The sequence below is a fragment of the Rhea americana genome, unplaced genomic scaffold (genome assembly GCF_003343005.1).
Source record: "Rhea americana isolate MKP2758 unplaced genomic scaffold, rheAme1 scaffold_285, whole genome shotgun sequence".
Classification (NCBI taxonomy): Eukaryota; Metazoa; Chordata; class Aves; order Rheiformes; family Rheidae; genus Rhea; species Rhea americana.
Window position 1 is genome coordinate 92,082 of NW_028186407.1, and position 27,237 is coordinate 119,318.

General features: G+C 34.5%; 1 protein-coding gene across 1 annotated transcript; it reads right to left on the minus strand.

The window, feature by feature from the left end:
• RETREG1 (reticulophagy regulator 1) lies at positions 1-25,642 on the minus strand. The gene is made up of 7 exons (XM_085308871.1): positions 25,577-25,642; positions 12,525-12,651; positions 10,665-10,749; positions 7,902-8,039; positions 6,642-6,706; positions 5,402-5,528; positions 1-1,114 (listed from the first exon to the last, which is right to left on the minus strand). The coding sequence occupies exons 1-7, from the start codon at positions 25,609-25,611 to the stop codon at positions 603-605; spliced, it is 1,089 nt and encodes a 362-aa protein (XP_085164997.1). The 5' UTR covers positions 25,612-25,642; the 3' UTR covers positions 1-602.
• Between the last annotated feature and the right edge of the window lie 1,595 nt (positions 25,643-27,237).

Here is a 27,237-nt window from a genome sequence, read left to right on the forward strand (position 1 = left end):
GGTTTTAAGTATAAAATCAAGGTTTTTTGATAGCATTGCACACATCTTCATCTGATAGATCTCCTGGTTAATGTGTTTCATGAGTATTAGATACACCATATATAATGATAACTGCAGAGATTCAAACTTTTCAGTACGACTGAAGGGGGCAAAATTTAGTTAATCTCATTGCAGTCCTCTCATAACTTACCCTCAGTGTGTGAATCACTAATTGTATTACATGGTTGACAACCAAGAATTAAATAAACTGCAAATACTGCAAATTTGACGCAGGAGTCAAAATTACCTATTTGGCTAAAAGACTAAAAAAAAATCCTCCCAAAATCTTTTGAACAACTGATCTTCAACACTCAACTGCAGTGCATAGATAATTATTTTCCATGCTATTACATTGAGCCATAAACTACCAAAAACATTAAATTATCAGTAGCAGCTGATATTTATCCAATTAATTCACTCTGTATAAGTGAAATTATTATAACACATCTAAAGTGATAGTTAAAGTTTACAGCTCAGAATTTTCCTTTTTTTTTTTTTTGCATTTGATTTTTGTGTGTGTTTCATGTTTTGTTTTTTCTACGCCACTAGTTGCAATTTCCAGGTTAATGACTTCCAAGCAGATTTGAAAGGAAGCTTGAAGATTTCTTTTTCTCCTGGGATTCTGCTTCTTGGCCTTGTGAAAGTCCTAATTCTTTCTCAATCTGCTCAAGCTCAGACTGGTCAAGCAGTTCAAAATCATCAGCTTCTTCTGTGTCTGTCTCCTCACTCAAACTGGGGGCTGCATGTGAGGGTGCTTGCTGTGCAGACTGCAACTGCTCTTTGATGGCAGCAGACACCGCAGCTGCAATGACATCTCCAGCAATTCCACTCACTAAGTTAAAGGTTTGGTCATTGGTCAAAGGCAAGGAGAGCCCTGCAGTGGATGGTCTCTCTTTCCTCTGCCTGGAAGAGTGATCAATCTTCAAACAYGTTTGTTCTTTTTTTCTTTTTTGTTGGATGGGCATACCAATGCTTGAGTCRTCATCATCATTTGTTCCTGCACCATTTTCTAAAGAAGGAAATTCTGCGAGATCTCTAGCAAAAGCTTCTTCATGATCACTAGGTCGGTCAAAATCTATTATAGGATTAATAGAAAGGAACACAATTAACAAACAAGAAAGACTTTCAAAGATCAGCCAAATGTAAAAATGCAGTTAGAAAGGTTCCCTTTGAATACATTTACTAATCTATAGCCTACCGACTTAATGCAAGGGAGCTTTAAGTCATATCTAAAATAAAACGGTTTTGAGGTCATAAACTTAGTACTACAAATCAACTTGACTCAGAATTTGAATTCATACTGCTTAACCTAATCATCCAATCTCACTGAAAATGTCAGGTTAAATGTAAAAAGATTAAAAAAAAAGAAAACCTTCAAACAAAATGAACTTTCAGTTACATTAGGCTTCCCATTTCAGCCAACCCACAGCATTAAAGTTTTCTACTTAATGTTATTTTGCAATATTTATGAACCAGATGGGAAACTACTTGCAAATAATTCTTTTCAATAATATTCCAGGAAAATTTTTTWAAAATGCAAATATTTAGCACAGCATCAACTACATGAAGTCCTAAAATACATAATGTGACAATATGTCTTTAAACTCCTTTTCTTAGCAGAATATATATAAATTACAAATATGTAGAATGTGTGACTGTAATACAAGTATTTAATACACATATAGGATAAAAAATTGTTGTTTAAATAAAAAACAATGTAAAGACTTAACTTACAATTTTTTTTGCTGTCACATCCAATACATGTAAATAAATGGGAAACAGCAAATGGAAACACTACAGATGATAGTTTCAAGTTTTCCAGAGGATAAAAAGCAAAATAGAAACATAAACTGATAAAAGATTGGATTTTAAGAACTCCATTAATGACACAATATTTATTATTGGAAATGTGTAAAACATACTGACATACATGGCCTGTGGAACAGGCCTGAAGGAGCATAATAAGGGAATACTTTTTCAAGTAGGCAGTATTTGAATGAGAAGGTAAAAAATAATTACTTTCAATGTACTTTCTATGAAAACAAGCAATAGGAGTTTTCATACAGGCTAAGGAAATTAATCTTAAAAGTATGTCTGATATGTCATCTTCGCCACTGTCTTTGGGAAAGAAAGGCTGAAAAGGCAAGGAGGAAGCATTGTGCAGCATCCCAAGTGGTAGCTCAAGGGCACAGAGCTTTGCCAGTTGATGAGCCAGTTTGAGCCTATGGGTAAAAATCAAAGRAAATACCAACACGAGCAACATCATGGCAGGTATCTGCTGCAGACTGTCTGATCATGAAGACGACGTGGATGAAGCCTTCTTGAGGCAGTGGGAAGAAACTTCAAAGTTACCAGCCCAGGTACCCATAAGGGATTTTAACCAACCCCATATCTGCTGGAAGAGCAATATAGCTGGTTCAAGCAATCCAGGGTTCTTGAGCGTGTTGAAGACAATTTCTTGACAAAGGTGATTGACAAGCTGACTGAGGAAGGCACTCTGCTAGACCTCTTACTCAACAAGGAAGATGGCTGTGGTGATCAGAAGACTGTAAAGTTTAAAATCTTTAGGGGAGTGAGCAAGAGAGGAGTAGCAGAACCAACAACCTGAATTTCAGGAGAGATTCCAGTTTGTCCAGGAATCTTCTTGGCAGCTTCCATGGGAGACAGCCCTGGAGTGCAAAGGGGCCCAGGAGAGCTGTTTGATCTTTGAAGACAACCTCCTTAAACCATAGGAAGAGGCCATCCTCGCAGAAACTTGAGCAGGCCAGTACTGATGAGKAGGGAACTCCTGATGGAGCTCAGACACCAAAAGGAAGTTTGCAGAAGGAGGAAGCATGGACAGGCTACCTGGGAGGAACACAAAGACGTTGCCAGCGCATGTASCAATGGAGTTAGGAAAGCCAAAGTTCAGATTGTGTTGAAACCAGTGAAAAATATGAACAGCAACAAGAACAGCTTCACATTGGTACATTGGCTGCAAGAGGGAAAAAGTAGGCCAGCTGCTAAATAGGACAGTGGATCTAGACACAAAAGACATGGAAATAGCCAATGTATTCAGTGCTTTCTTTACTAACAACATCTGCCCTCAGGACTCTGAATTTAACTGCAGAGTATATGGCAGTAAGCAATACCCACAACAGAGGAAGAGAGACCTGTGAGCACTTCAGCAGACTGGACATACACACATCTATGAGACCAGATGGGAGGCATTTAAGGATGCTGYGGCTACTTGCACATAATATTTGAAAGGTCATAATAACTAGAGGAGGCTCCTGAAGGCTGGAAAATGGTAAATGATGCACCTATCTTCCAGAAGATGGCAAGGAGGAGAATTCTGTGAACTACAGACTAGTCAGCCTCACTGCAGCCTCTGAGGAGATTATGGCACAAAATCCTCCTGGATACAACTCAAGCACATGAAGGACAACACGGATTTGGAGTACTCAGTATATATTTACCAAAGACTAATGGTGCCTGAACAATCTGATTGCCATCTATCATAAATTGACTGGTTCAGTGAACAAGGAGAGAACACTGAGTATTGTTTGTTTTTACTTTAGGAAGYCATTTAACACAGTTTCCCATATTATCCTTACATCCAAACTGTTGAATGAGCAGGGCAAGTGAACTTTAAGAAGAGTGGAAAATTGGCTAGACCACTAGGCACAAAGGGCTGTGACCATGATATGAAGTCTAACTGGAGTCCCTCAAAAGTACTGCAGCCAATATTATTCAATGTCTTTATTACTGACGTGGACGTGTACTCTCAGCAAGTCCACAGACAAAAGCAAATTGGTATGTAGCGGGGTATGTTGGATGTGCTGGATGGCAAGGCCCTCAGAGGGACCTGAAAGGCTGGAGAAAATGGGGCAGAAGGAACACCATGATGTTCAATAAAAGCAATGTGAAGTCCTACATCTAGGATCGAATAACCTCACGTAACTGTACAAGCTGGGGACCAACTAGACAGAAAGCAGCTTTAACAAAAAAGACTCAGATATCCTTATGGACAGTAAGTTAGCATATATGCCCTTACAGYAAAGAAGGCTAATCACATACTAAGCTATATTAGCAAGAGTGAAGTCAGCAAGTCAATGAAAATGATTATTCTCCTGTATTCAGCCTTTGAGAGAGCGTATTTGAAGTACTGTGTCCAGTTTTGACCTCTCCAATACAAGTAAAACATTGACAAATCAATCCCCTAGTGGGCCAGTGTGATTAGCAAGRGGCATATGACATATGTCGCAAGAGCATATGACATATGAGGAAAGGGTGAGAGAAGGGGGCTTGCTCAGCCTTAAAAAAGCAAAGGGGAGATCATGTAGCTGCCTTTAACTATCTAATGGAAAAGTATATAAAAGATGAAGCCTGACAGTGGAAGGATRAGGGTAAATCAACACAAGCTGGAACACTGGAAATTTCAATTCAATATAAGGAAAAACTGTTTCACCATGAGGGTGGTCAAATACTGGAACAGGTTGTTCAGACAGGTTGTGGAATCTCCATCATTTGATATACTCAAAATTCAGCTGGGCACAGCTCTGAGCAAACTGATCAGTTGAATCTGCTTTGAATAGGAGGTTGGATTAGAAGAACTCCAAAGGCTCATTCTAACCTATGGATCTGTGGTTGTATGATGCTGTCTGATCACAATTTTAAATATTAAACAAGTAATTAAAAAAATAATTAGACTTTTATAATGTTGGTAAATAATATCACCCTACCTGTAATTTTAGAAGAGGAGAAATGCAAGACCAGCAGAGCAACAAATCCACACATATGATTACACCAAACTACTGTCATTCTTAATCTTTATTAAAGCGAAGTACTAGCAGAAAGGTGACTCTAAAAAGTAAGAATTTCCAGATCTGGCCTTGAAAGAAAAATACTTGGGGATCTCTTCCTAGACTTAGTCTTCATACCTTGTATGGGCTCATTACTTGCTGCTTTCATCAGTATTCTGGTACTAGAGCCTAATAATACTTTCTTTAATCGATTGTTGAGCAACTTAGTTTCTACTTTTTCTTCTTCACCTTATATTAACATAGTTTACTTTATCCTAGAGCATTATTACTAGCTTAAAAGAGTTGATGTAAGACAGTAATAAATCTGGCACATACTGAATGCGCCTGTTTTACCCATAGCGATTTGGAGCAATGATGTGCTTCATTAATTTTAAGAAAAAGACAGCTCTTACACAAGATGTATCCAAAATAAAACAGAATAGAATGAATTCTAAGTTCACTACAAAAAAAAAAAAAAAAAAAAAAAAAAAAGCCTTATGTCCTCAAATTCTCTAATAGTTTCCAGATAACTTACAAGACTGCAATTAATTGATGAAATAAATAAAGCCATTACATACCATCAGATGTGTCTGTCTGTGGTGAATACCCCTCAGATAAATTAAAGGTCCCATTATCGGTCCAAGATACTTCTGATACATCTGTGTCAGACACTGACAGCTCTTTGGCAACAATTGCAGGACTAACCTAGACATAAAAAAGCCCCATACACGGAACTTATATACTCAAAAAAGTCACACTACAGGAAGCCAATGCTTAGATTCCAAAAAAAAAGTATCTTGCACATGATAGAAAAAGCTTCAGTTATAGAAACATGAATATAACAGGAGCATAAATACTTAAAATATACTTTCCTCTTAATTATTCAAAACTATTATAATGAAGAARCATAGAAAATTCTATTTTTTAAAATGTATATTTATGTTTTAAAACTTAAAAATTGTATTTTAAAATGAAATATTTACTCTTAAAGTAAAATCTTATTGTAATGAAAGTAGAATGATCTTGCAAATACAAAATACRCATATATGTAAAGAAATGCATAAACTTGGATCAAAACAAAAATATTTGACAATCATAAGTTAGCTAAATTAAAAAATCATTATCTTCTATCAATTTATCCAACAGTATTCAGTTATACCAGCTACAAATTTTTATCCAATGGGATAAAAACATCTTTAAAGTGATCACTTTCAAAGTCAGATTCTAGATAGGCTGATCTAATACTGCATGAGAATTCCAACAAATCTGATGTTTTTAATACTAAATAATCAATATTCTAATGGAAAATACTTTGACATACAATTATTTAGAATATTAACAGAGAAAGGAAGTATTATAGTGTTCTCATACCTATCTAGAAAGATATTTATAGATATTATCACACAAGTTATTATACAAGTCTGGCAAATTATGTAGGTTATCTATAAATGTTTCCATTTAATATACTGATGTAACAATAACTAGCTGCAGTTCCACTGTGGCAATTAAAAAGGCTTCATCTGCTATGAAACTCTGGTTTGATTTTTCTAAAGCCAATACAAAATAAACATATCTTCCATTTAGTAGGCCACAGAAACCATTACTTCAAAGGCCAAAAGTCACAATATAAGTCCAGTAAGTTAATTAGTATAGGTCTAAAGACGGAGATTATTAATCACTTCTAAAATATATTATTCAGGAACAGAATCTTATTCTGGGAAGGGAAAAGTCTTCCAGAGAAAACAGAGACAGTAGTCTAGACAGTCTCCATTTTCTACATAGATTTTAAAAATAAGATATAGCTGACTGAAAAGTCACCTTAGGACACAGAGCTGATATGTCTAATTCACTGTCATCTTCTGTGGGTTTTGTTTTTGCTGTTTCTGAAAGAAAAAAAGAAAATTATCTTACTCACGTCAGCGCACTTCCAGGTTCCATGTGTGTTTTTTGCCACAGCTTGAGTAGGACAATAAACCTGCTATAAGCTAGGGAGAGGTAAAAGGCTGACTGAAGCTGGATATTTATCAAAATGTATTATGCAGCAGTCGAAGCAGGAGAGAGAATATTTCTTTAAAATACTTCCAACACATTCATCTGCCTGTATTGTACATACTTCTTTCAAAAATCTGTTGCTCACTGTAATATAATGTRATCTGATAATATATATCTATTTATCTTTTAAACTACACTGTCAGTACAAGGCACAGTTGTAACATACTGTTAGGTAGTATAGGTATATGCCAGTACATTATTTTTATACAAAAACATACAATTTTGTGGATAACTATACGTAATCTTCACCCACATTTTTTTTTCTTTTTGGCATCCAGTTTCCTTGCATTCACAGCATTTATATTCAAGTACGTGTACAAAGAATCCTCTGAAGTCTGGTAGAATGATGTTCCTTGTTAACAGAAACACAAATTCTGCCTCATTTCCTTCATGAAACAGATTTATTGCTTAGAATCTAAAGGACTCTAATTTTATAAAAATTTCAGGTGAGATACTGGAGATTTTGTTTTCTATTGATTTCTCACCTTAAGTGAGAAATTTATTTACAGCTACTATCATATTACAGTTCTTAAAGGCTTATTGAGTATTTGGGGAAGAAAACAGGATTTTTCCTGTTGCTGTTGGGAGACAAGGTGAGGCAGATTTAGATGCTAGAAGAGAGTTTAGTTTCTTACTGAAAATTCTGTGATGTACCAATCTTGTGTTCTTGGGGAGTTCTCTCTCCTGCATGAGTCTTCCTTATTTAAACAGAGATAAGCATTTCATGTTTAACAGCCAGTATTTTTCTGTAATCTTCAAGCATTAGAGCAAATCAAGTATAATGAGAACCATCAGTCCTGCCTTGTTTCCTTCCGTGAAACCATTCTTTACCATTTCCAGGCCTCTGACACACATGATTATACATTATATATCCTTATCAGCTAAGAGTTGTAGTCAGATTCAAATATTTAAGTTAGAAGTAACTTTATACTTGGCTTCACAGGACAAACCAAACTGTCTGAAGGATGAATATAATTTTCTCTGCATACAGAAATACATTATTTGGGACTGTGCTTAATTACTCACCAGACCTCTCTTTTTTCTTCTGGTTGATATATTCCATTATTCCAAAATCTAGTTTCACCAGAACAGACTTAATTTTGTTGCACATTTTCTGTCCAAAGTCATTGCACTTGAAGAAGGGACATAAAAAGGCACACAACACTGTGATAAAAATGAAGACAGAAATAGAAACGGTATTGAAGTGTCACTTTAGAAAAAGTAACTAAATAAAGACTAGAAATTTGCATAAGATGACAAAACTATTAATTTTATGCAAGTAGTTTTGCATAACAAACACTGAAGTGCTGTTGATGACATGTCCAGTTTCTATGAGGCATTCATATTCATCACCAAAAATTATATTGTATTCATATCAATTGATACCTTTCATACTTCCAGTAGTAAACTTAAAATAAAGCAAGGCAGGTTAATCACAAAACTTGATAGCATAAATGAAGTTATTCTGAAGTATTCAAATTAAAAGAAGAGTATAAAATAGCTACTTCTGATGCCATCTTATTTAAGTCTGCTATAACTTGCGGGGATATCATCATTCTCATAAACTACAGATTATTCCCCTAAAAAGCAATTCTTCCTAAAAAAATTTAATATCACTTTGCCTATTCTCATTTCAAATCAGATTCAGATTACATTACAATTGTCATAATCTTTAGATAGATCTTCAAAAATGAGAAAAATAAAAGCAGTTACTAATACACAGTAGAAACTGTCAGCAGATTGTAACTGTGTCGGATCTATTAGAACTTATGCAAAGAACTAAATAATATTGTCAGATCTAGTGAAAATAGATGGTGGATATGTTTAAAACTAAAATACATTGTTCAGTTTTGGTTTGTTCAGAAATAGAATGCAAGCAGGTATATCTTTCAGGGCAAAAGGGAACTGACTTAAAATGTACCCTTCAAATTTGTATTTGTTGAGATTTGTAGGACCAGAAGTAACTGGTAAGAAGATCAGTATCTTACGAGATTCYTGCAGTGGTATTATATCAGATGTCCGCATAAGCTGGCAAACGAAATATGAAATTGAGATTTATTACTACAAGATCTTTGAAGTCTTTTTTCTATTTTCCCTAGGAGAGGAAATTATTTTCTGGGCGAGGCATAAACCTGGTACTGAGGAAATCAATGGTCATTTCTAAACTCTCTAACATTCATAGATAGGCAGAGGTATCATTCTCAAGAAGGGAAGAGGAAGAGGATGAAGGGGAAGGGAGACTCTTCAAAGCATGTGAGTCAGTCTGTAGAGAACCATTTCTCTCTTGTATCTTTTCTACGTTTATAATGTCTTCTTTCTTGACCTTTCTCAAATTAAATAAGTTTTATTCAGAAGAAAAACAATTCATCTACATATGCTTTTTGGAGGTCAAAATACATAAGCTATGCCTACAGTATTATTTATATATAAAATACATATTACTACATATCATATATATGCTCTATAATCTATTTAATTGATGTTAAATAATAATTTATTAAAATAATTAAAATACATATTCTCAGGATGGGTACAATAGTGGACATCTAGTCTTCCATGTGAATTCAATGATTTTGCTATTACACAGCTACTGTTCTCATAACTCTCCCTTAGGTTTGGGTCCGCTTGACAGCTGCACTTGCTTTGTCCTCATTCTTCTTCAACATATGCATTTATTTTTTTCATATTCTTTTACTCAGTGACTGAATGGCTGTGCTATATCTGCATGGACAAAGGTATAGTTCAAGCAAATACTGTTTTCTCAAACAGAAGGAAGTTTTCTACAGTTTTAGTTATCTTTTTTTCATACTGTAAGACAATTTTTAACACTAGTAGTACAGCCAATACATAAACAAGTTAACAGCTGTATCTGAGGTCCATATTATTCCTACTTGTAACGGCTATACAGTTGTATCAGAAGGATTAAACTACAACAAGGAAAGGTCAATTTATTTTTGCATGGTAAAGATTACAAAATAGTTTAATGTGTTTTGACATAACCATAATAAACTTAAGCATTTACTTAATCTTTTTTTTTTTCCTTTTTCATACTTGTACAGATATATACTGGTGTTTTCTTGGTGAAAGGACAAGGCAACAGAAATCGTTTTTTTTCTTCGTCATTTCATCATCTTATTTTAAGTTTGAAACAGAAAATTGAATTTTCACACAAACATATAGAGTAGTATGCTATTTACATACATTAAATTGAATAACTTAACAATTGTGTGACAAAAATGGAAAAAAAAATAAGATCACTTCTGAAAAAAGAGATTTCTTGTCACTGAAAAGTAGTTCAGCATCTACCAGCAGTATCTCAGGACACTCGCTTCTCCTGATTTAAGACAAAAACATCTATGACTAAAACAAAAAATGACTGGTGAAGTAAACAAAGTGCATTCTGATATGCTTCTAATATTGTAGTCTTCAGTAGAGAGAACTGGTTTATACAAAAATGGAATAATAACTATTGTTATTAATTTACATAGTATTGGAAAAAATCCCAAGAGGGAATTTATGATCATAGTTACATTGATCTTTATCTCGATGTAGTTTAGTTTTGACAGCTCAACCTGGGATACACAAACAAAGCCACACTGCACCAGAATCGACAGGCTGAAACGAATTGTAAACTGACTGCTATGTGACAAATGACACCTGCCAAAAACCACATCTATGAATTTATATATATATATGTAAGTGAAAAATACTCCTTATGGAGAGATCAAATAATGAACAAACCACACATATAAATCATGACTGAAAAATTGAAAAAGAGAGTATACTTACACAGAACATAGGAAAGGACAACTCCAGGAATGTAACTTCCCAAAACAGTGAAAAATGTACATACACTGCAGACTAGTAGGCAAAACTGACAAAAGACATTAAAATTGGCCATTTAATTATTTTTCAAAGGAAAATTCTCCAAAATATTGCATTCTAAATGGAATGTAGAAAGTAGCAGAAAATCAAGTTTTTTTAAATTAAAAAATACTGTAATATTTCCAGTGCAAATAAGCAAACAAYGCATTTTGAATAATCAAAAAGTACACTCCTATTATAAGAATATGCTATTTTTATTCGCCTATAGAAGTTTAACAAGCTTATAGTTATCACTAAAATTACTAGAAATACCTTCATTCCCTTTACACAAAAAAGGCTTAACAGTTACATGCAGGACACAAAACAAAATATTAATTGAAATATTACCATGTACACTTGCTGCATGCTTAAAAAAGCAAAAATTTCTCTTCTCTGTTGTGTTGCTTCACAGTAACTACTTTCTCTGGTATGATGCTAAGCATCTCTAAATGCTTGCTGGCTGCTTTGGCATCCCCATAATGACAAGATTGAACTGAATTTAAAATACACATTTTGAGATTCAGTCTCTGCTGTGATTGAGCTGTATAATTCATCTTTCTCAAACACACAACGCTGAGTACAGACCCAATCTGTTAAAAGGTTTCAAAATAATGCATTTGCTTTGGAGCGAAATTTCACTAACATGGGTAATTGGAAGAAACTTTGCACACACCTTTAGCGTCTATTTTGCTTGTAATCGTAACAGTAAAATAATGATGTGGTTCAGAAAATGAGAGCATGCCAACAAAATTAGCTTTTCTAAATCAGAACTACAGTATGTCTTTATAAAGACAGAGTTACTGTATCATTTTACTACAAGACAAAATTTGATGTCTGTGTAAGCTGAGACAATCAATTGCAAATTGATGATCCTTGCATCAACATATGTCAACTTCTTTTAAATTCAATTTTATTATCCTATATATCTATAATCCCTTTTTATGTAATTTATACGTCTTTGAAATGTATTTCATTCTGTTGCTTGTCTGCATTTTCAGACTAAATTCCAAACATTGAGTACTGTACTACATACTTCCAATTTGTCAATTCTGAAGGGCTTGTTTCCATGAAAAATTCAGTGGGAAAGGCCCCCTCAATCCTATATTTTTAAATTTAGCAACACAATGTAAATCTGTATTTTCCAGTATTTGTTGCCACGATATATTGCTATTATACATGGCTACATGATTAGTAATTTCTCTTTGAAAAAGAAAGCTTCTTAGTATTTGGCTAAAATAACATAATGACCTTTTTCCTACTAGGAAAGTAGTAGTAGTAAACCTTACTCTTGCTTGCCTTTTCACTGAGTCAACTCAGTCCAATTCAATCTTTCCAGTAAAAAATACACTATATCTGTATAAAAGAAAAATTATCACAATAAAATATGAATTTTCTGTTATTGTATAATACTGATGCAGCTATTTATGAAAACTACAATTATTTGAAAAAAAAACACCCCAAACCCACACATGTATGTTTAAGACTCTTGTATTTTTTTTGCTTTTAAAGTTTTTATTAAATTGTGGTATCTTAAATCTCTTGTTCATTGAAATGACTGATGAGGTTCCAGCAGCTTATAAGAGGAGGGACTGTACTGCTATAAACTTACCATAAGAACCTTTTCTCACAGACAACCTACCTAYATTCTGTACAGTTAGAAGTTAGCACAAATTCATGACTGAATGCATCTCAGTTTGTGTGCTTTGTTTTTCAGGTTTTTTTCCAATCTATCTCACCTTTTCATTAAAAAGTATCAAACTATTAATCTTACTTGGCAGTGCTTACCTTGCCAGGGTTTTGCTCCTTGAAGTGTGACATTTCTTGAAGAAATACAAATAAATTCATCAGTGCTTCTGAAATACACTGATTTATTCTGGGTCTGTAGTCATGTCTAGAATTGATGACTTTCCAGCTGAATAAAACAAACAAAAACCCCATCAATTAYAGCTAGAGCTCATTTTAAAGTTAGAATTAGTTGAAAACATTTGAAGGTGTACCAGCTGTTACCTCCTGTTGGTATGTTTTGCTAACATTACTGATCTTTTATATTGTATTTCAACAAAGTTAATTATTAGAGATAAATCATGTTGATAAGCTATAGCCTCAAGTTATCCAATGGCTGCTGCTCCGCTACAGACATCTGTGATCATCTCTATGTATTTTATTTTAGGCTAATTAGATCTTTTATTGTAAGAAGGCACTTTTTGTACTCAGGTATTACCTTGTATGTGAATCATCAAATTTCAGAGGATTATACCTTGGAATTATAGCTGTAGAAGCACAACAGACTAGTCCCTACTTCAGGGACTGCCTTACTTCAGTAACTAAAAAATAAAAAACCCAGATGTGGGAACCCTAGTTCTGTGCATGAACTGTATACAATATTACTCTTTATCTGCCTTGACAAAGCTTGATAATTCTACAAAAAAATTGCTATCAACTCTTCTTAATTTTATATGCAGAGCAGAAATTTCAGCATTACTCAACTTTTAAGTTTTTCAGGAATACATATAATAGGTAGCTGCCTATRCTGATGGAAGTCCTAAATTTCATTCAGGGCAATCCTAAAATCACTAAACACGTATAGGCTCCTTGTCTTTAGAACAAAATAAGAATGTAGTGTTACTTCTGTAATCAAATTTGTTTGTACTATTAACCTGAAGTACTCTTGAATTCAGCATTATTCATCAAACACACTTTCAGTGTATGCTCTTCCTGAAAAAGCAGAGCATAGAAATCAAAAGAAATACTAATGAGTTATCCTCTCCTAAGGGATGGTTCAGTAGTAGCTATTCTTCGTCTATACAAGCAATTAGAGAAGCAGTTACTGCTTAGGCATTTCGACCATATGAAAACACTGAGTTCAAAGCACAGTTGTAATCTGAATTAAGCAGTGGAACCCCAAACTTGTTTCTTTACATTAATTTTYCTAGAAAAATATATTATTGTACTTTTCAGAGCAACAGGATGGCCATACCTATTAATATATTTATTTTCATGCATATAGTCTTTGTGCTTTTTCCTTATTTTTTATCTTGCTTTGTAAACTATGGTAATCCTTAAGAAATCATTATCCAACTTACAAAAAAAGGCTTCTGAAGTCTTGACATTTACAAACATTTTCTTGCTGATTTTTTGCTTTTTTATTATATTGAAAGGACTGTTTCTAAGGTTTAGACTATGATTGTTCAGTCCTTTTAAGAAAAGAAAAAAAAAAAAACCTATAGCAAAGAGGGAGACTGTAGCTAATTTTATACTGGTAAGTCTTGACAATATCCAATTAAAATGATCACATACAGCTTTTTTTAGAAAACAGGCAAAACATCCGAAGCAAACGTTTTATGAAACAACAAATGAAAGGCAAAACATCACACCAGCATGAAGTATGGATGTACTGTTACACCAGCTTCCAGAATCTAAAGTAAATGTTGTACCAGTTTTATGAAATTAGCTTTTGTATAGGTCACTCTTCAGCACATACACTTTTGGTTAGACTGAATGCCACAGTCATTTTGCTCTGATACATGATCTATTAAATGCCCAATGCATCAGTTTGCATTAATGGTACATTGCCATCATAGACGGATCAACTTACAGGATGAATCCAAAACTGTATTATGAACCCCCTAAAGTACAAGTGTTGGGGGCAGTAGTGATAAGAACATACACAGGGATTGTCAGATCAAAATGCCAACTCATATTTCCAAAGAATTATTTGGCTATTGAGTTTYCAAAACACAGGAAGGCCCAGGTAGCAGCTCTTATTATTATTCAGAGTACAGATACTTTTGATAGCTCCCTGGAACAGCTTAAATTTTAGCAAGCATCTGGTAAGTGACTGAGGGGATTTTTGTTGTTCTTCACCCTCTGTGAACTTGGTACTTGGAAGTAACATTTAAATATCTGCTTTGATATTAAATTTGCCTGATGCCAAATAATATTTGATATTATTTGTTATTTGACAAGGAGCTAGAACATTTAAAAATCCTTCCAGTGAATATAGGGCTAGGAAAGAAATTGTCATCCCCACCATCTGTAAAAATATATGCAGTGACTAAAAAATTGATGTATATTAATATGTATGTTAATATTATTCTTACTCAGCAACCGATTGCTGAGTCATGTTTATTGGCACATAAGGTAAAAGTGAAAAGCAAAGTTTCTGAAACCGAAGTCTTGTATTTTTGTGAGGCAGTGTCAGTGTACACGCAGCAGTGCTGCCCATAGTCTCTTGATCCTCCCAGCTCATGTGTTATAGTGGACTTCTGTTCCTATAAATGACACTCACGGTGCAAAGTTCATTTTAGGCTACTGCTTTTTAATTTGCTAAATATCTAACATTATTCAAAACAGATGTGGATCCCTATAAACCAAATTCAACCATATCAAAATAGGCTTGTTTCTTCCTCATAAATATTTCACAGATTGCTAAGAAGTAGCTCACAAACTTGCAGGAATCCACAAACCAAGAGTTAAAAAATGTTGCTTACATTGTTTTTGCTCCCTTATGTTATTTTTGCTTTCTCAGTCTCTATGAAACAGAAGTATATGGTAATGTTTTTATATGGGCAGGAGCTCACACAGCATTTGCAGAGAACTGCAATGCAGATGTTTCCAGTAGCAGCAACAAGTTTACAGCCCAATGAGGTAACTTTTTAAGGAAAATAAGTATGAATTCTGTGAGTAATTTATTAGAAAGTTGTATGTATAATTGCACTGGACTACATGAGATATATATTTTTTCCTAAAAAGATAAGCTTCTGACATGCTTCCCTTTGCACAGTTGGGATTATATGCAGATATTGCATTGAAAGGGAAGTGATCTTTCACCAGCAGTGTGCTTTAGCACACAACTTTGGCAGCAAACAAGACATACAAGCRTAGCAACGAAGAGAAGGTTATTAAAAGGGTCAAATGACCTAAAAAGGGCAGAAGCCTTGATCAATGAATCATGATAGCAAGTAAAATAATGTAGCCTAAAAAAAAAGCATAGTTTATGACACTGTAACATCAAACCAAAACAAGAGTTTTGGATTACATTATTAATTTGAATTTCTGGTCTCAGATCAATAAGAAAACTAGGCAAATGGTGGCTAATTATATGTATGATATGTATGATTATACTTTATTTCCAACTAAAAAAGAAATCTATATATTTTCAGTTGTATAACCAAAAGATTTATCGCTTCTCTTTTACAAATCATGATAAAAAGAAAAAGGAAAGTCTGAACTTCAAACCCAATGCCTCAGCAACAGGAACACTGCACCTGTATTTAATTCTCCTTGAAATCTTTAACTACACATATCAGCCAAAGCCAGGACAACACGCCTGACATCCTGGACAGCAATGTACTTGCGCCTAAAGCCACCTTTGCTTAAATTATAAGTTACTGCTCTCATTTCTCCCAAGGACACAGGACACAAGGGGTGTGAGCTGATTCTGAAGTGTATGCTTTGGTCCAACTACTGCCTGTAGTTATACTTGTGAATTTTTACAACCTTAGATATGGGCCAGGGAATAATTTCGGATTTTTCTCCCACATACACAATATCCATTTTTATCTTACATGAGCATGTTACAGACATTTTATTTTTTGTTGCACTGCAGACMTATTACTTAGAAATACACAAATAAAAATAATTCCAACTGAAAGGAATCATTTTCTTCTATTTTCAAATACAGTGACTAAGTAACTTCACTTTGAGAGAGATCAGGAATAATTTAAGTCAAAATGCCAGCCTCCTCTGTGCCTATATTTAACTACCATGTATCACCTTGGCCACTGGGTGGTGACAGGGCAACACCACTATTGCAGCTATGTTCGGGAGCCATTTTAAATTAACTTAAACAACACACAAGCGGGATTTTTATTCAAACTCTTATGTACAAGTGAAGTACAGATCACAGCTAACCAGAAGAACTAGTATTTCAACCACTGCGTAAAACTGATTAAACTTTAAAACTGAAAGCGTTGCTTTGTTCCTGATATTATTAAAGAAGTTTGATCTCCTCTTACATTACCAAATGTTCTGGGTGAAGGGGTTCCACCCTCTTTGAAAAAAGAAAAAGAAAWCTTTTAAATACTGTATCAGAAAGTCACTGGGTAGGAATGTCGTGTCTCAGCCTAGATGACTTCTGTAAGATTGAGAACATGCAACATATTTGCTGCCCATGCACGGTGCTGCATGCAGGTAGTTGCCTCAGACAGAGGACATAAATACAAGTATTAAGTAACTCAGGAAGAACATTGGAGGAAGCCAGCAGGAGGCATTAGGAAACYAGTCCATCTATTAGGAGCATTAAACAGAACTTCTCCTCCTTCCACGCACAATCCCAATTCCTATTTCCATCCTCTGTGATAACTAGTGGCTTGAGAAAAAACACTCAGGCACTTTTTTGTCTTATGACAAAATATAGACATGTGATTTTTAAGAATAGGTTATTCTCCTTAAAGAAACATTGTTCCCTGCTTTTGTAAACCACTCTGCAGCATTAATAGTATCTACTCAAGAGCTGCATGTTTACCCTAGTGTTGAAAACTACTATTATGGCAGCAGCATGAACTGTAAAATCATTTTATAGACTTTATTCCTATTCTTTATTTAAAGCTATTAATAGATTTAAAGTGGAGCTTAATGGAAGCATAAGGAGAGAAAAAGATAGCTCTGATGCTGGCTATTAGAACAGCACTTAAAAATATATAGGTCAATTGTAGGTCATTGGCTTATTAACTTTATKGGAAAACCAGAAAAAAATAAAGATGTAAGCTACAATAAGAATGCAAATCTAGCAACCACTGACGTAACAACAACACAGATTGATAATAAGAAGATATTATAAGATGCATTGGGACAACTGAACAACAACAGCTCAAAAGGAAGTTGGGAGTTGCTTCTCTTAGGTGTTAACAATGTTTTCTTTTGCCAGGCTGAAAAGACAGGAGTAAGAGCTGCAGCACAGACAGAACACATTGCTAGACGCTTTGGTTGCATCCTCTGAATTTGGTCTTTTGACAGAGAAGAAACCAAGCAAGAGGAGTGGATTGTAGAGGTGATGTTTACTTGAAAATATTACAAACCTAGAACAACRTTTACTCCACAAAAGAATACTTCGTACTTGTAGTGCTAAGCCACATGAAACCATGAGAGACATCTTATGGCCACACTTTTTCATTTTATAAGGAATGACAGAGACTATTTTTAGGTCTCAATCTGATCTTAGCAATGAGACAGTAAGAAAGTTAGAATACTGATCATTGGTATGACAGTTAGATGCCACATACTGCCTCTTCTTGTTCGTGTCCCCTCATAAATATCAGTCCCAGGTACATCTGTGTCCCTCTTGTCCTTTTTCCCCAGAGCCTGTTTGAGCTTAAGTGTTATCTAGAGGTCAGAGGGTGGGAACAAGGGGGCAGCAACAGAGATCCTGGGGAAAGCAGAGGGCAAAAGAAAGAAGGGGGGTGCAAAGTATATCAATATGTATGTAAAGACAGAGGTTCTGTCACACTTTTGTAGAAAACAGAGATAGACACTAAACATACATTAGCTCCAAAGCCGAAAGGCAAGTAACCATGCACGCTCCAAATAAATTCATTTTTCAATCATCACATTTTAATGAAAAAAGAAAAAAAAGATTCATGAAGTGTTGCAGATACCTAATAAATGTGGGGTGCATGACTCTGACATCATCCAGCTAAACTACTTCAGCATAATGTTAAGAGTTATTCACAGTACCTTAGTAAATTACTTAAACATGAACTCAATACTTTCTGCCAAAGAACTCCTATCAGGGTGTTTCTTGATTTGAGCTGATGATGTAAGTAGTTGATGATATAAATAGTCAAATCTCTCTGAACATCTTCAATTTTTTTGGAGCATCAATTCAGAAATAAAGTTTTATATTCTGATTTCTTACACTGAGTTTGATTTAAACTGCTACAGTTAAAACTACTGTTAAGAAAATTGAAGATACTCAGAGAGAAAATTATTTTTTCAAATCCTTCTGACAAACTACTCCATCATTTCTAAAACCGAGCAAAGGTATAAACTGCTACCTAGCAGCTGTAAAAAACATCACTCCCCTTCCCCAGATGCTTCAACCCATCACAGTCAGAGACTCTTGCCAGCAGAGTCAGTGGCATTGCTTTCTCTAAAAATGACTAATGGTGTCATGGCTCTCATTTTGTATCTAGACATCTGTTCAAGCAAAGCCTCATCAAGTTCTCAGAAAGGTCAGGAGCTCTCATGTTACTAGTTTAAAGATCTCTTCATGATGTGCCAGATTTTTTTTTTAATTATGTGTATACAGCTTTATATGCATCTTCATATATAGAGACTACTCAGAACTGCAGCAGTGACAAAGTACAACATGATGTGGCAAAACTGAAGGATTGTATCTACATAAACACAGAGTTTGTAATTATAGAGCTTTTACATCTTCTCGATTTCCCAACTGTAAACACACATCTGGCATCTTTGCAGATTCTGTAAGTATAATTTAGAATATATTAGTCAAGGTGGAAGAGTTAAAAATTACATTCCTAAAGATAAGTAAAACAAAATAAAGGTAATGTGACTCTTTAATTTTTTAAAAATTAATATCCAGAAAGACTATAAGAAGTCAAATTTTAAGGAGCACCTAAGCAGTACAAGCTCAGAGTGTAAAAATCTGATAAAACAATGCAGCTATAAGTGACATGGATATCTAAGGACAAATTTTATAGGTTACCAGGAGTTAAATATAAAACAAAACTAAATTAAATCGTGTGTAAACTGTAAGTAAAATCGAATCTAGAAAGTTAACTTTTTCAAAGCTTTCACAGTCCCATCACATGAGAAAAGGAATCACCACAGTGCAAAAGTGAATGACTGTAATCACATAGTTACAATTCTGTGAAACAAACATTTCCTACCTGAAGACCTATGCCAAAATGCATTTAGAACTTCCCTCGTCTAAGTTATTCAGGTACAGTGATAGTAGATAAAAATGGCATCTAGATAATAAACTCTGAATAACATTTTAAATGCCCCTCCATTTAAATTTCAGGTGAACACATACTCAAAACAAACATAACAACCTCTCTCCCCAAAACATAAAATAATGTAAAAAGAACAAATTACAATTAATTGTAGAAAAATACTAACGTCACAAACTCGTGAAATCTATTATTTAACTGTGTAGTAGAAAGTAATGTGATATTGATCATCCTTTATTATAATAGAGTATTTCAGATTTGTGAATATCGTGTGCACTGCTTGGAAGGACACAATAACAAATACCACTGAACTCACAGCATAGCATCTTAATGATCTATGTGGCTAATTTAAAAGGCAATTATGCAGAATTGTGTTTTATGCTGTGCCACTTTTGGATCCTAATAGAGTAGTTAATTATACTAAAATAATTAAATTTGTGTCATGTGGCTATGACAAAGGCAGTAACACTTGCAATTTAAGAGAATTACTGGGGCACCAGGTAAAATTCTGCTTTCTTCAAAGAGTTCTGTAAAACAATGTTTTGTAACTGAAAGAATGAGGAATATAATAAGCATATAGAAATATATTCCGTTCTCAAACAAGCAAGAACTTTCATCTAAAAACTTGCTACAAAGTTTATAAACTTTTTCTAAAAGCAATCTCTCCAGCTTGCAGATATTGATTAATATGTATTTATTTCCCAGTACTAATCTGTAACCAGTGCAAAGGAAAATCCTTAGGCTGTCACCAACACTTAACACAGTGGAAAACATATTCTTTATCCAATCACATCCAACATCCTCTCAACACTAAAGCTTAGGCGCACTTGGACTCTCTCCAATATACAAAGTTAGAATGATTTCATTTTTAAATTGAAGTTGGAAAATGTATTTACTGACCTTAAACAGTAAATAACATCTCCCAAACTAAAATTACCCTTTAGCTATTAGTCCTCTTTGTAGCTCATATACATTGTTTGTAGGACCTAAATGAATTCTTTCTGTTAATACCATGCAACACCACTTCTCAGACTTAAAGTGTTTTCTTTCTGACTTCATCTATCTTCATCCAGCACTTCAAATGTGTGCTTTTTAATAACAGTGAGTGGGTACAATTTACTTTTGCTGTCTTCTCAGGAGGTGTGCAATAAAAAGTTAAAAGGTCGTATTTCACAGCTTTCAGTAACATGTAACATGCATGCCCCTTTTATTTCTTGACTAAGAATATTTTTCATAATATGACTGTAAAATCAACATGCTTAAATAATCAGCATTAACATTTGATAACGCTGGATTTTTTTTCCTCAATGGACTGCCAGCAGTCTAGTAAGGTAACACGACTTTCAAAAAAAATAGAACATAATCAACCTTTGATCTCTCCCTCAGTACACTTCCTGCAGAGTTTTTTTTTAACTAGTCACTATGATGTTTTCTCCTGTCCAAAATTTATAGGAGCATCTTACCACCAATGTGCTTCTAAACTCTATCAATCCTGTAAAMAAAGATTTCATCCTTATGTTGCTAGCCAAGAACAAACTTCTCCTACAAAGAATGCAATACTTGCATTATAAAAACACTCAAGTGTTTTGCAAGGAATATGTCATTTCGGTTGCCTAAAAAAAAATAGCTGCTATGATTTTACTCTGGAGGGGAGGCGTTTAACTCTTCTTTCAAGAAAGCTGTGATGTACAACCCCAGTCATTCTAGACAGTCTTAATCAGGAGCTTTATAGTCTTCCTTCAGACAGTCAGATACAAACTGATTAACACCAACTCTTCTCAAAGTAATTCCAGTACACAAGTTCCTCAACACAGCAGACTGCTCTAAGTGTCTTCTTGCTGTCAGATCAACAAAATATACTCTGACTAAATTTGGGACGTTTCAGAGTTCATCTTCTCTACAAAGACTTTCTGAAGCAAATTAATGAGTCAGCTCTCATAGGAAACACTTCCTTTGGCCATTCATGTCTGATTTGTGGAGAAGAATATCAGCTATTCCAGCTCGAGGCCATTTACAATGTAAAATGTCACTTGATAGTTATGTGTTGTTAATCCAAAGCCATGATTTAGTAATTTTTTTTTTTTGATTTTTAAAATGGCTCTGCATGAGAAAATAATTCTGTCAGTGTCACATAAATACTATTAGAGACTCCCTTTCTATTTAAATAAAAACTTCAGTAATATTACACGCTACATATTGTTGTCTTTTTACCAAAACATTAAAAGGCCTGGGATCTKCCAGGTCAGCTTGGAACTGAAACTGGTGATGCCAAAGAGACATTTTTATTGCACTGTTTTTGTTTACGTATGTAAGGAAGTCTTGTTCCCTGTAGACTTCCTTGTAAAGTTCTATTTGCAGAACTTTAAACAACTCTGCCCAGTTGTTAAAAGCAATTCTTTAACTTTTATTTTTCTCCCTCAAAGATAATTCACTTAACTCTTTCTCATAAATGTTCAATTTCTTTTTCTCCTTCAGCCTCTTCTTCAGTGGGATACTTCGTTCATGGTATCTCAAAGTCAATCAGCTAGGAAAGATGAGCTGGGCATTCCCTGCATTGCACAGCAGTTGCACAAAAAGGAAAATTTGATTTTCAAGTGCCAGACAAAGACTACTTTAACCCACAAAAACACTCATGATGACTTTCTGGGTAATATTACTACAAAGAAACTTTAACACTCTGTGAGGCACTTCATTCTGACTGCTGTCCATGAGTTTTCCTGTGTGCAGTATGGGCAGGTCATCATTTATTTCAATGCATTACTGAGCGTTCCTAGCATGATCTAACCACTTTTTGCCTACACTTGTGCATTGAATTCAATCATAAAAGAAAAATGAAACATTTGTTAAAATTAGTAGAAGAAACACCTATTCTTATACCATTATAAACCAGCAYGCTTTCTGTAATTAAATAACAGGTAGATTTAACTTAAAACTGGATCTTGATTTTTGTAAGTTCATACATTAACTAGATAATAGTTCAAMAATATAATATAGCTTTATTGGCTAACAGTTCAGTGCACCATCCTATTCAAACAGAGGCACATTACAGTGATTAGAACAACAAAGAGATTGTCCTAATACAGGACCTTATACCTCTGTGTTTCTTTGAGGCACATTTAGCTGTATGCTTACATCACTTTAGAATAGAATATACACAGTACTTAATATTTTCTTAACCATAATTAGATTCCTCATGAACTGGCAAATCTTTTGTTATTAATTACACCATCTCACATCAAAACTATGGGAGGCCTGATAGAGAATTATTGGGGGAAAGTATTGTCCTTATTCTAAACCATTTTCAGTCCTTGACCTTTGACTGCATCTTTGCTCCCTGCTCTTTATCTGCTACTTCCCAGGATCATACAAGAAAACAAAACACAAGATACAAGTGGGAACATAGTCTTCACAACTCTTAGCCTTTTTACTAGCCTTACCAAGAAGTATTTGTGTATATGTTAATTAATTATTAAGTATTTAAATTCACAGGCTGACTAACAGACTACTAACCAATATTACGTGTTTAACTATGATGTTAATGAAATATATTGGTAAAGCAATAGTACATATTTTCTAATGTAGGACATGATTTCAGGAGGGGAGACTATGTAAGTATTTGACTGCATCTGAGTAGGAGCTATAAGGCTTGTGAGATGCTGCAATCAATCAGAGAACACAATTCGTTCTACAGCTTCTACAAATACATCACTGCCTCTTTTTCCTTTTCTTAATACATAAAACAATGCCTTTAACTCAATATGCTCTCAAAAATATCCCATTAGCTGCGCATTTACATTAAGATCTCTCATTCTGCAAAACAATGAACTGCTCCAGGACAGTTCCCACATTACTCTAGTACAGTTCCCATGGCTCCTCCTTTTATCCTTTCTGTTCAGCCTGGACAAAAATGTTTTGACTTCCTCCAAATCTTATTAGCACTTATGTAAGAATGTTCTCCAACATTTGCYACTAACAAGACAAAAAGGCAAATTAAATCCAGAAAAATCTGAACTTTTTGATTGGATCATTTCCTCAAAACTTTTTGCTCAAGAGGAAAGTCACAAAAGGATTAGGGACTAGGATCAGGGCCAATTAATTTAATGGGAGTTACAGAAATGATAAATAGCAACAGCAGGCCCTATTATGACTTTCTGAGTTACTGCTTTAGAAGCATTTGTCCTTTTTTTGATTAATAAAAAAGCTTTGATGTATAAAATAAGAAGTCTTTGAGGTTTGGGCTTGTAGTGTTACATTTAACTGGCAAGCTTGTTACGGGCCTTTATGAAGACAGAGGTGAACAAAGGAATTTAGACATTAAGAACCTCATGTGTTTCACATGCCAAATTAACTCCTTTTGCATGCTGGTAAACACCACACTAATTTTATTTCAAAATCCAAATTATCATATTATTTTCCACAACTGGTAGGATTTTTTTCTTCCATTTTGTATTTGATTAAAAAAATCCCATTGCCATAGAAAGGCATGATGTATACCCTGTAAGCTTGATTCAAAAGAAAAAAGAATGATTACAATGAGAAATCCCTTCTTAATGCATCGTTCATATCACTGTTTTCCTGTACTGAARTACACAGAATTTAACAGGAGTTCCTGCCAAACAGTTGATCATGGAAAGTAATGAACACTTCAGTGGCTATCAATAACCAATCAACATTTGATTAAAAAAAGGGTTGCCTACTGCTAAAATTACTTTTAATCTATCATATGTAGGCCATCATTTAAAGTCCCTGTAAACGGAAATGTGTAGGTGAACCCCACCCATGCAGAGACCCAGTTTTGCCACTGGGGATCCATTCACCCACATGTATCCAAGTAGGTGATTGTGTCTAAACATACTGACCTACAATAGAAAAGCAGARAAGTACTTTTGGTACTTAACCCATCTTAGAACAACACACTGATATACCTGTTGGAGAAACACCCACCATGGGTAAATTTAAATGTAGCTAGAATTCAAATTGCAGGCCATAACTGTATGTTAACTTCTGATCATTGAAATTTCTTAAATTTGCCTGTTTACACCGGCAAATGTAAACATTGTTTGTTTTTAAACTAGCCTCTCAGTTTCCACATATATGACAAATTTCTATTACAAAAAGCAGAGGTTTTGCAGAATCAAGTATTTCATTTAATTTTTGAATTAGTATCGAAATAGTGAAAATCACAAATAAGGGAAGACATTTAGACTTTTAGAAACCCAAGCTAGAAACTCTGCCATAGTCAAACATCAATAACACTATATATGCATGTAGTTAAATATAATTAGCACAGTTATTTTCACAGGAATGCACTGTTTGAGAACATATTTGAGAAAAACCTTACTTGTTAGACTGCTACTAAATTTTAGATCCAGTCACTTTCTTCTTCCTGTCTGCTGTTTTTATATGTGAATTGAGATTAAAAATAAACTTCAAAAAGACAGGCATACCTCAAATGGACACAGTGCCCTATCTCACAGTAATGAATTACGGATCTTTCAGTATGTAACTCCACATAAGTTATTCACCTCTCTGATGTTTTGAGGCTTATAAGTTGTCCCATGGTTGGGAAAAGTTACCTGGTAGAAATCAGTACTTTTTCCCATTCAGCTTTATTTTTAAAATTGTGTAAGAGCTGTACAGCTTAACCTCTATGTAGACATTATGATCTAATACTTCTCTCATCTAAAAAGCCTTAGATTAGTTTTAGAGGAAACCCCCTAAGAATTAGATGATCCATTGTAATGCAGAGAAAACTGATGTTAGATCTAGGATGTGAACACTGGAATTCATTTAGATAAATTACAGAAAGTTTTGGTTTATATGATTCTATATAAAAAGGCCACCAGAATCAGTTTACAGTACCTTTCATCTTGTCCCAGATCCTCACTGTCTGGCATTTCAGATGGAAGGAAGGAGGAGGGGAGTTAAAAAAAAAAAAAGAGCAGTATATCTCTCTACCAGTCTAGTAATCCAAGCAAAGATCTTCTAGTCTGTTTTGTGCTTTAGAAGCAACAACCCAGGAACCTGTTCTGTTTGCTCCTGAGAAAACTGCTGCTTGCTCAGAAAGCAAATGTTTACAACACATCCCAAGTGTCTGTTTGTCTTGAATGAAGTTCAGAGGGTTCAGCTTTGATTGGCCACTGCTATAAATAAACAAGTCATGACTCACCTCACGCACTATGACAGGGTATTTAGTAGCAAGCATGCCAAAAGCAAAACATTTTTTTCTTTTGGTCATGTGAGAGAGAATCATCACACAGCTATTACATTTTATTTGTCTGCTACCACTGGAATTTTTCCTCCATGTCTCCCTTTTCTCAGGTGTARCTGAGCACAAACCAAAAGCACAGGAAGCTAAAAATCACAAGGCTTTAAAGTAACACATCTGCAAAATAAATAAAAGCCTACTTTAAATATATTCATTTTTTATTTCCCACAAGGCGTCAGTCACAAGCTGTCAGGAGCTAAATTATTTTCCATTGACTAAATTCATAAATGAAATAAAAACTTAGCAGTTTTACAAATACATAGACTAGGTACACAGGTCTCCAACGAAGACTAACTGCATTATTTGAAAGTCCGGATTCCAACCTTGTCTGCCTCAAGCAGTCTCAGCTGTCTTAGATACGCCAGTAAATTGAACTGACCAAGTCCTAGAGTAAACAAAAGTATGCTAATAAGAGGAGGGGTTTTGCCAAAATATTTCTACCATTTTCTTGAACAATTTTCAGTGAACAGGCAAAATCACTCTCTTTTCTTTTCTTCCTCCTCCTTTCTGTTAAAAGTCTAGCATGATTAAAGTCCTATGTCTAAATTATGAAGGCAGTACACGTGTATATATACACACACATAGAAATATATGACTTGTGTGCATGTGTGTGCGCATGTGTACGCACAACAGCAAAACTGCTCAATTCCAGAATTTTCATTAATGATGTGCAACAGCTTGAATTTCAGATTAAAGTCCATCCATTAAGAAAAAAATTAAAATAAATCACTGAAATCCGCAAACACACAATAATAACATTCAACATTTAAATGTAGCATCCAAAATGGAAGCAAGTAGAACTAAGCTCTGCTATGAAACTTTAATTTCTTGTTTGKAGACATGCATTTCAATACAGTCTTACAGCCACAAATATTTTTCTATGGCACTACCACCTTTTAATACACTAGATGATCATGTTCAGAAGCTGTAGAGCTTTCAGTATTTTGTCTATCCTTGTATTTCAATACAAGCTTGATGTAATCCAGGCTACTCAAATATTCATTTGAGCTGTTCATTTCTTAGTTACATTCAGTATAAGGTGCTCATCACTACAGCAGAAAAATGGTTCACAATTAATCTTTACAATTCTTTACAACTCTTTCCCATCCCTCAAGTGAGGTAAGGAGAATATCATAATCTTATTTACTTATTGATAAGGGAATCCTGGAGAGATTAAGTAAAAAATGTCTACTAAAGCTGTACYTAAACGAAATGTCAAGGACTTGTTACTTTCAAAGCAGAGCATTTCTAAAAC